The sequence below is a fragment of the Solanum lycopersicum genome, chromosome 3 (assembly GCF_036512215.1).
Source record: "Solanum lycopersicum chromosome 3, SLM_r2.1".
NCBI lineage: Eukaryota > Viridiplantae > Streptophyta > Magnoliopsida > Solanales > Solanaceae > Solanum > Solanum lycopersicum.
Window position 1 is genome coordinate 45507474 of NC_090802.1, and position 11476 is coordinate 45518949.

Consider the following 11476-nt stretch of genomic DNA (forward strand, 5'->3'; position numbering starts at 1 on the left):
TTGAAACAATCCGGAAAGAATGTGGTACAATCATCTGAGTGAATATTTGTTAAAGAAAGGGTACAAAAATGACCCAATTTTTCCATACATTTTCATTAAACGGTCGTGGTCTGAATTTGTCATAATAGTTATGTATTTTGATGATTTGAAAATCATTGGCACTCGTAAAGAGCTTTTAAAGCTGTTGAATGTCTGAAAAAAGAATTTGAAATGAAAGATCTCGGCAGACCTATCAGTTTCCTACTTAATTATGTAACCTTTTAATTCATTGAACAATATAATTAAGAGTCGTTTTGTCTTCTACATAATAATTGTTTATAACAATAGAATATTAATTCACTATCAATACAAATAAATTGTAATGAAAGAAGTTGATAAATTTGATATTGCTTAATGTATAACTCTCAAAGATACAATTCAATATTTAAATTAACTAATTAAATTTAAATAATTTGATCAAATTTAATTTAGTACAAGGGCACAATGGTAATTCAACTTCTCAATTTAGAGTTTCCCACTTATAATAATACTAGTCTTTGCAAACGTGCGTTGCACGTTTATTTTAAACTACTTAATATAAATTTTGTACTACAACCAATAAATTGTAGATGGTTCATATATTATTGGACTTGCTATATGTCATAAATTAAAAAATCAAACATACATAAAAAGTAAACATACATGTAATTCATAAGCTAATGTTAGTAAATCTTTCAAATCGATACATATATTTAATCGCAAGAATGTGGTTCGAAGTTACAAAATATTTTTTTGACTCAAACAAATGAGTATTTAAAAAGTAAGAAAAGAGGGGGGGGGGGGGGAGGGTGATAAGAAGTACTTGAACTGAAAATGATTGAAACAAGAACTCATGAAATTGTAAACATTTTTATCAAATAAAATAGTAGAAAGAACTTATTTAAACGGACATATTAAGGGTAGTAGAAAAAACTCAATTTATTATAAGATCCAATTTATTATGATTTTTTTTAAAGGAAAAAAGAAAAATGAACAACTTAATTGTTGAATATGTAACCGAAAGAAAGAAGGCATACTTTAATGAAGAATTTTTCTTTAAAAAAACAGAAAATAAAAATTCTTCTTTAAAAAGTTTTCAACACATCATATTCATTATTTGCAAAACAGTTGATATGCTCCACAAAAGATTATTTTTTTATCTCTACTAATTTATTTTAAGTAAATACCTGAGAGATAGTCAATTGATAAAGTGAACAAACTATTATCACTATGGAGAAGTAATAAAAACAATTAGATCAATAAGCCCATAAATAGAGAATGTAACATTTAAACTGTTTGGTATAATAATTAGTAATAACTAAATGGATTTAAATGTCATAAGCAATAAACTAATTACTTAGCTTGCATCTTAAATTTACTATATGATAATAAAATAACAGTAGCAATCTAATATAATTTAATATATATAAATAGTATTATTGTAGTAATTGTACTTTATAGGGCTATTTTGATATTTTGAAGTTCATCTTTTTTTTCTTCACTTTCAAAAAAATATGATATTTAAAGGAGCTAATGATAATAAACTAAATATAAATGCATGAAATATCTGTCAAATATTTCAAATTTTCCATGTAAAACATAAATAATTTGGCATATAATAAGATATCTAATATCATTAAGATAATTTTTAATTTCATTTGAAAATAAGAAGTATAATTTGTACATGTTCTACGCTAATATTAATTATATAAAATCTAAATAAGTAAAATCTATTAATTATAATCTAGACACAAACTTCTTTATATAAATAGAGAACATAATTAACTTAAAAGGAATAAGAAGAGAATACAATATCAAAGAACATTTAAAACTAATATAAAAATCACTTATAAATAGTCATCACTATAATCACTCATTATTTTGTTAAAATTCATACAACGTGATAAAAATTATTATTTCCTTTTCAACATTTTTGACAATTAGTCTATCAATCATTCATAATGTCTTCGATCCGAATACAAAAATAATGTTATTGCCCTTAATAATTCTACAAAGATTGATGACAACTTTTCTTCTGCAGTGTATGACTATGACCAGAAAGGAAATAAAAAAGGAAGAAAGAAATGATATACCAAAAATGAGAAAATGGATATTAATAATTGACATTAACATATTTTAGTAAGAAGATCATATATGAGTTTTGTAAGTTAATTTTCATTTCTAAGTGGCTTTAAATAGGAAAATCTTAGATGAGGGGAGATGAAAGGAAAAAAAAAATATAACAGACCTATGAGTTTCCGACTTAATTATGTAACCTTTAGTCTTTACCTTTAATTCATTGAACAATATAATTAAGAGTCTTTTTGTTTTCTTCTTAATAATTGTTTATAACAATTTAATATTAATTCACTATCAATACAAATAAATTATTATGAAAGAAGTTGATAAATTTGATATTGCCTAATGTATAACTCTCAAAGATACAATTTATTAATTAAATTAACTAATTAAATTTAAATAATTGATCAAATTTAGTTTAGTATAAGGACACAATGATAATTCAATTCTCACCTATAATTACATATGACATGATATGATTAGTATATTTTTGGTACACAAAAATTAGAAAGATATTGTAGTGAAGATAAAACGTTGGCTTTGTTTGGCTGAGCTGATAAACCTGTTGTTCCAGCTCAGTCTATCTCGGTGTTGTCCTTTTGACGTCTGTGAGTTCGCTTCTCATCACTGCTCTGGATTTTAGGTTTTGATTTGAGTTAACTTTTTGTAGTTGTTGTTGTCTCCTCCCCCAATTTGGGAATTCATAGTTGCTCCTTTCATGTGTGAACTTAGATTATGATTTTGGCTTGTTTAGCTGTTGAACTACATGAATTTCTGTTCTGGATGTTGATATTTTGATCGATGTTGGAGGGGACCGAGTCAGTTTATTAAGGAATGACTAACAAGATGTGTGAAGTTCGCTCTTGTACATTCATTCCTATATACGAGTTACCAATGCAAATTTGGTTTATTGAAATATACAACCTTCAAATGTTAAACTGAGTTTTCATTTAAACTACTCCTCACCCTCTTTTAGATTCAGTTTTCATCGTTAGGACTTGGGATACGTGGAGAATGATAATACGAAACAATTTGCTTTACAAGTAATACTGATAGGTATATTGTTTTTCTACAAATCCATTAAGAATTAATTTGAATAGAAATCTAATATGCTAGCTAATGAGGTCTCTTGATATATCTTCCAATAAGTATCACGTTTGAAACACTAGTTTGACATTTTATTCCTAGGAAATTTGATATACTTGCCTTTTCAAAAAGATGATAAATTTAGTAGTTTCCATATTTTTGTTGTTGAGCTGCAGTTTCCTTTACTTGTTTTTATTCAATTTATAATCTTTCAAGTTGACTGCTTTAAGGATATTTACCAGATTGTTGTATTACCAACACAAAGTCAATCCTCCCAACAACTTCTCAGTCCCAAACAAGTGATATATTTGAAACAGCCTAATTTTTATTTGAATACAATCATATTTGCACAGACTTTACTTTATCTATGTCAGTGTATTTTAGAATATAATTTGAGTTCCCGCATTACTTTGCAAGTTCGATATTGCTTATTTCCATGTTTGAATTTTCATCTTGAGAAGATGTATAATTGAATTTCCCTATTGACTTTCACCCAAGTGTGTGGCCTACATATATATCCATACACTTACATAATACAGGAGAGACAGTCCACAGACATACAAAGATTAGGCCAACAGATATCTGGAGCAATTCAAAAAGCCAAGGACCTTCCCTCTATATTTAATACTGGTGCATAAATGGGTTGGTATAATCCGACAATGACACTCTCAAAACCACCGTTGCTAGTCCCATCCAACTCGTGGGTTTTGAGGAGTAAGAAGGTAACTGAATGTAGAAGAAATTACCCATTGATTGGAAGGAAGCAGGAAAAATTAGTGGGTATACATTTTGTGGGTCGTAAGGGAATGCTCAGACTGAAGGTAGATACAGAGAAAGTGAATACACTCTAATTTCAAGTTTTACTTGTCTTTCCTCTTCTCTTCGTTTGTTGTTTTTCTTATATAGGTTTCGGCATCTTCAGGAGAAGGAGAAGAAGCCGAGTCAGGGTATATAGAGGAATTCAGTTGGTCTTCTGTTATTTTGCCGTAAGTTCAACACCTTTTTTTCTGAACAAGAGTAAAAATAAGCAATTATACCTATATTCAGAACTTGGGTATTTCATCATTCATTACTAGTTCTTGACCAATTTACTCTATAATTGACAAAATTCAACACTCTCTATATTCATGTATGTGATATTAAAGCCACAAGCTGTTTTCTCCATTTAAATTCAAAAGGATTATGTGATCTAAAAATAATAAATCATTTGCCCAATAAAATACTACTAGTATCATGGTTTTGCCTTTTCAGATGGTATGCAAAAATAATACTATTGTGTCATATACAGTTTTTTCTTCCCAGCCCTAGGCGGTTTATTATTTGGCTACGATATTGGTGCCACATCAGGTGCTACCATCTCATTGCAGGTAATTCTCAATTTCATTGACCTGCTTTACTCTTCATGAGCTATCAATTATGGATTTTTTTTTAAAAATGATTTCTCAGTCGCCTGAGCTTAGTGGAATGAGTTGGTACAACCTCTCAGCTGTTCAGCTTGGTCTTGTGGTATGCTTTCTATATATGTTGCATATTCTATGACTAATTACTTCTCTCAAATATCAAATTTTTGAATACCTATTCTTGGATATGTATATATATATAGGTCAGCGGTTCCCTTTATGGGGCTCTTATTGGCTCCATACTCGCCTACCCATTTGCTGATTTCCTAGGTGGAGTTCAATTACTTAAAGTTTTGCTGATTCACAAATAATTATATTAATTAACTCTTCTTTTTTTTATTTTTTTAAAGGAAGGAGTAGGGAACTGATCATAGCAGCCATTTTATATTTAGCTGGCGGTTCACTAACTGCCTGTGCTCCAGGACTAGGGGCACTCTTGTTGGGTCGGCTTGTTTATGGACTAGGAATTGGCTTGGTAGGTTTTCATTTGCTTTTAATTATCTCAGTTCCACCTTTCCATATATGTCTGTCTCTGTCACAGCTTAATCTATTGGATGACCAAGTAACTGAGATTCTTCATCTCAATAGGCAATGCATGGAGCACCTCTATATATAGCGGAGACTTGTCCATCCCAAATCAGAGGGACATTAATCTCTTTAAAGGAGCTGGCAATAGTACTCGGTATTTTGGTATGTGTATCTCTTATATTCTAATGTCATCCAAGAGAAATAACGAATCACATTGAACGATGGAATTTCCAGCTTGGTTATTTTGTAGGTAGTTATGAAATTGATGTCATTGGAGGGTGGCGTTACATGTTTGGATTTAGTGCTCCAATTGCTTTATTGATGGGGTTTGGCATGTGGACACTCCCACCCTCTCCCAGATGGTTACTTCTGAGGGCAATTCAAGGTAAAGGACCATTGCAGGAATACAAACAGAAGGCTATTGGAGCATTGAGCAAACTGAGAGGCCGCCCTGATGGCGATAAAATATCTGAAAAACAAATAGAAGATACTATTATATCATTGAAAACTGCCTACACAGATGAAGAAGCTGAAGGAAATTTTCTTGAGGTATTGCAAGGACCAAGTTTGAAAGCATTTACAATTGGAGGAGGTTTGGTCCTTTTTCAACAGGTAAAAACAGTTGGAGATTGAGCTACTCGTTTTTTCTTGTCATACTCTGAGGTTTTCATCAAAATAGTTTCTTGGTTTCAAGCTTATGTGGTCGTTTTTACAGATAACTGGACAGCCAAGCGTTCTGTATTATGCTGGTTCAATTCTTCAGGTAGCTACACTCTTTCAACTTTCTCCTTATAATAATATGATCTTGCATAATGTAATTTTAAAGCAATTTGTTCCTAGAGTGCTGGTTTTTCTGCGGCTGCAGATGCTGCTCGAGTTTCAGTCGTTATTGGTATATTCAAGGTAAGTTGAGTAACTAAAGCCAGGAAAAGTCTTTTATCTCTCGTTCAAGAATATTAACCTGAGTCTTTTTATCAGACGGATTGATGATTTCCCTCTAATACTCTGACTCTTTGTTTGCATCGAGTTTACTTATTCTCCTGCAGTCACTGATGACAGCAGTCGCTGTCCTAAAAGCTGATGATCTTGGGAGAAGGCCATTGTTGATTGGAGGAGTCAGTGGGATTGTACGCATCTAATCATAGGATTATACTCTAGATACTTATCATTTTATATATAGGTCATATTTCTACTTGTTGGTCTTATTTCTGAGAGAAAATGTTGCTATTTGTGTGATGTGATCTACAGGCCCTATCATTGTTTCTTCTTTCAGCTTATTATAAATTTCTCGGCAGTTACCCTTTCGTTGCTGTTTCTGCTCTGCTTCTCTATGTGGGATGCTACCAGGTGATGCTCTCATATACTCGTACTTGCTGGCGTAAACAACTCTAATTTGTAGGTGTTTCTTGGGAAGATTCACAGTTAACTTAAACTAGCGTAGTCACCTTAATCTACTAATCATCTTCCTAGTTATTTCAGACAATTGTTTCTCCTCTCTTCTCTTTAATATGTAACACATGAATTATGATTGTTTATACCCCAGATCCATAATCTTTTCACGAATTTACCTTATGGAAGTAGTCCCCTAGTGGTAAGAGCACAACTTGTGATGTGTGGGTTAGGCACAAGTCACCCTACCACAGACCAACGCGTGGTATTTAAGTGGAGAAGGGTAAGGGAGGCCGCCATTATCGACCGAGTTTCGAACTATATGCCACTGACCTTTGGGGATTTCGCATTTATAAAAGAAAAAATTTACTTAAAAGGCTTTTGCTAATTTATTAGTAGGTCGACATAGTCAATCTAGTGTATTTGGCAAGTTAATAATATCTCGCAATTGAGTAAAGTTTTTTTATTACGTAACTTTTCCTTATCTCAAAGTTAATTAATTCTTCTACCTGATCAGTCAATCAACTAAACCTCAATCCTAACTGATGTCTGGCAAATGAATTCTCTGCATTCAATTTATTATATTGTGGCACACTTCATCCTAATACTATTCAGTCACAATTTTTTATTTTTGAAAATAGATTCCTTTAGGTATTTCTCTATATCCAATTGCAATCCTAGACAATGTATTGCATAATTTGGATTTGTTGATAGTCAATTGCTATGCTATATGGATGTCTTTATTTTCAAAAGCCACTTCAAAATCAGAGCACGACATTTAATTTGAAATAATCTGATTGGCATGTTAATTAATGCTTTTATTCCCAAAGATTTTGATCACTAGAGATTGAAAAGGTACATTGTATATGAATGACATTCTGTACTGAAGTTGTATCTTCTAAACTTGGCATGTGTAGGCCTTATGAAGTGATTGATTGTAGAGTTTCAGTTAAGTTAGACCATTTTGGTTTAATTATGTTTGCATGAACTAGGAGACTTTATTCATATAAGTTTTTTTTATCTTTAAATAACCATATAAGATTTAGTTAGGGTTTTAAGCTATGATGATTATAGTACTAGTGAGAAAAGGTAATTGCTTAAATATATATTTTTTATATTAGCAACCAAGCATTATATGATTGAATGTAGTGATTTGTTTGTGTGACAAATGACCTCATTGAAATATGTTTGTTTCATGGCATTGAAGATATCTTTTGGGCCTATTAGCTGGCTTATGGTATCAGAGATTTTCCCACTCCGCACCAGAGGGAAGGGGATTAGTCTTGCTGTTCTTACCAATTTTGGTTCTAATGCGATAGTGACCTTTGCTTTTTCACCTCTCAAGGTAAGAACTTGTTCTCCTGCAAATGTCAATTCCACTGTAACCTGTGTTAGATTTGTCATGGTTTCCGTTTTTCAGGAGTTGCTTGGGGCAGAAAATCTTTTCCTTCTATTTGGAGTGATTGCTTTATTGTCACTTGTGTTTGTGGTCACCTCTGTTCCAGAGACTAAAGGCTTGACCTTGGAAGAGATTGAGTCCAAAATCTTGAAGTGAAGACATAGTTTTGTGTCCTTGAGATCCTCACAAATAGAATAATTGTCTCTTCTTTAATATATCAATTCTATCAGAATACAATGCTGCAAACTTGTATCTAATATTTTGATGACTTCGCGATTCTGCTACTGTTTGGCGATTCTTCTTGTGCTACTCTGTATATATTGTTTTTGTTGCCACTCTGACTTGGCGAAGCAAAAGTGGGGACATAACATTATAGCTGCAGCAAATGTTTTATCATCTATCTATATCTATACTTGTCATGCCCCAAGTTAGGAACATCACCGGCGCTAAGGGGAAGAATCTCAAAGCAAACCTTATCAGAATTCTATCAAAAATTGGGCAGAGTTCTCTTTGTTTTTTAGTCCCGTCTCAGAAATTCAGAGTACAACTAATAGCAGTTATGAACCACAACATAATATTCATCAATGATCTAATTGTTATGCCATAAATCCAATTTATCTCCAACTTTTTTGAAACAAAACAAGTTTCATACTAGTCACTTGACTACAATACGAAGGACTAATCATGTCTCAACCGTAGAAAATCATTACTCTTGCCACGTGAAGCAATGCGGAGCTCACCGGATGCTACCAAATCACACGCTCTAATTTATGAAATCCTCCTCAATACTACCACAGTTCTCTGTAAAAACAATTAGTGAGGAGTGAGACGATAGCTCAGAGAGTGTAATACTTAAACACAACTATTTTAATTAGGAACAAGTCATAAAACATACTAGTATAATAGTCAAATGGTGAAATAATGCCCTTTTAGAAATAAACATAATAGTATTCAATCTTATGTGCCTCATATAAGCAAAATCAATACAAATACTTAATCGGAAACTCAGAAAAAAACATTTCTATATCAACTTTTATAGCTGAGAGGTTTCCAAGGATAAATCATGTAATCTCTATGGTCTTCTCTTTAAGAAGTACCTAATAACAGTGAACTCCTCATAAAGGAGTTAAATATTCATATCAATAGGTCCCTACTCGAGGGATACCGGTAACACTATACTAGTTCTACCTTCTCACCAATAACTACAAGGTGCACCAGGTCTAACGAATCCGTCGCTAGCTACGGGATTCATCAAGGTCTACTCCCATTTATACTTTTCTTGTAATCAGTAGAAGCATTTCAAAATCGAATAGAGCATTTAAATCTTATCAAATCATATCATTTCGAAGTTTAACAATTCCTAGTCAAAACATTTTTTTCTAAAATAAGTACATAACATTTTCAATAATAGTAATCATATCTTGAAAGAATGAGATCATCTCAAATAATATTTTCAATATCATATCAAGTAGAAGATTTGTCCCACATGCAAGTTCAAAACAGTCGATAACATATTTACTTTATAAACCAAGTAAAAATCATGAAATTTTTTACATGAAATTTGTGAAATACAAATTATGGTAAGATTACTACTCACTGTAGTTCAGTCGAGTTACCAAGCTTGTCACTTGATTAATTCGTATGAATTCCTTTGGTCAATCTATAATCACATTTATAACAATTTCGTGTTAACTCCTTCATTTTGGTAATTCATACTACATTAACAAAAATCTAGCCCTAGAGGTTTCATGACTGATTCAAAATATACCCAATCACTTAACTAGTGCTTTAATCACACAAAATAGTCTTTTCTTGGTCATTCTCACTGTAAAAAAGATCAACCTAACCTTACTTCCCAATTACTTGCATTGCATATAAGCCCAATACCAAAATTTCCAGCTTAAAACATTGACTATATAATCATTCTTTCATTCGTTCATTGTAGAATAAGAAGAGTCCTCTTTTTATTATTATTATTATTATTATTGTTGTTGAAGTTGCAATTTTGTTGTTGCTTCTGTTAGGGCTTTCAACCTTTTCTTTTTAAATTCCTGGTTTTTTTTTTGGGTTTTTAAAAAAATAGAGCTAAATGGCATGTATGCCCTTATTTTAATATAGGGTATTACATTCTCCCCACCTTAAGATATTCAGTGTCCGAATTTAAAGTAAATGTATACCGTAGAGGATACTTGTCTCGCATCTCCTATTCCAACTCCCAAGTACCTTCTTTAATGATATTGTTCCTCCATAAGACTTTCACAGACACACTTTCTTTTGACCTTAACCTTCTTACTTGTTTGTCCACAATAATCACAAGTTCTTGTTCATATGTTAAGTTCTCATCTATTGGTAAAGTCAATGCTTCAAGTACATGAGAGGACTGTGAGATATACTTCCTTAACATAAAAACATGGAATGTTGGATGGATGAAAGACATATAGGGAGGAAGTGGCAAACGAGTATGCCATTCCTCCTACCCCATCAAGTATCTCATATGGTCATATATATTGCAGACTCAGTTTACCTCTTTTGCCGAATTACATTATACCTTTCATAGGATAAACTCGTAGAAAAACTTTGTCCCCAACCGTTAACACTAGATTTCTTCTTCACTTATTCGCAAAAGACTTTTTTCTGCTTTGAGCTGTGAGCAATATATGCCTAATAAACATGACTTTATCCATGGCTTCTTATACTAAGTCTGGTCCCGACCCATTAGCCTCTCCAAATTCATACCACCCTATAAATCTTCCTAAGGAGCCATCTGATTATTGGCCTAAAGCTATTGTTGTAGGCAAATTCAGCTAAAGGCAACTAAGCATCCCAGGAGCCATCTGATTGTTGGCCTAAAAACTATTGTTGTAGGCAAATTCAGCTTAAGGCAACTAAGCATCCCAACTACCTCCAAAATCAAGAATTCAAGCTCTCAACATATTCTCTAAGATATGAATAGTACACTCAGACTACCCATTTGTTAGACGATTAAATGCAGTACTAAGGTCTACTCGAGTACCCAAGGCTTCTTGAAAGGATCTCCAAAATCTTGAAGTGAATTGTGACCCTCTATCAGATATGATGGATATTGGCACTCCATAAAGTCAAACAATTTCATTTATAATACCTGGTCCTATTTCACTCAACTATATATAGTCTTTACCTGTAAGTAGTATGCTGATTTCGTTAGTCGGTCTACAATTACCCATACAGAGTAGTAACCTCTAAGAGTTCGGGGTAAACCAACCCCAAAATTCATAGTGACTCTTTCCCATTTTCACTCTGGAATTTAGATCTCTTCTAGTAACCCTGCAGGTTGTTGATTCTTTACTTTAATCTGTTAACCAGTCAAACAATTGGAAACAAAATTAGCAATATCTTTTTTCATACCTTCCCAACAATACAATTGCTTCAGGTCACGATACATCTTAATGGAACCAGGGTACATAATATATCAAGATTTGTGAGATTCTTCCAGAATAAATCGTCTTAATCAACCTATGTCTGGTACATACAACTGATTACCTAATTGAAGCATACCAGCACATTCAACATCATCTACTTACGTTTACCAATTATGACC

The 11476-nt window shown here is 32.5% G+C and overlaps 1 protein-coding gene across 2 annotated transcripts; it reads left to right on the forward strand.

Moving 5' to 3' along the window:
• Positions 1-2520: 2520 nt before the first annotated feature.
• Positions 2521-8234, forward strand: VGT1 (vacuolar glucose transporter 1). Of its 2 annotated transcripts, none has more exons than NM_001300724.2 (15): positions 2521-2705; positions 3682-4004; positions 4090-4169; positions 4472-4550; positions 4630-4689; positions 4787-4853; positions 4934-5058; positions 5172-5273; positions 5346-5723; positions 5827-5874; positions 5952-6014; positions 6158-6238; positions 6360-6458; positions 7708-7845; positions 7921-8234. In NM_001300724.2, the coding sequence occupies exons 2-15, from the start codon at positions 3822-3824 to the stop codon at positions 8053-8055; spliced, it is 1638 nt and encodes a 545-aa protein (NP_001287653.1). In that variant the 5' UTR covers positions 2521-2705; positions 3682-3821; the 3' UTR covers positions 8056-8234. The 2 variants fall into 2 exon arrangements, with proteins under 2 accessions (NP_001287653.1, NP_001304821.1); NM_001317892.1 differs by having other exon boundaries at positions 3723-4004.
• Positions 8235-11476: the final 3242 nt, after the last annotated feature.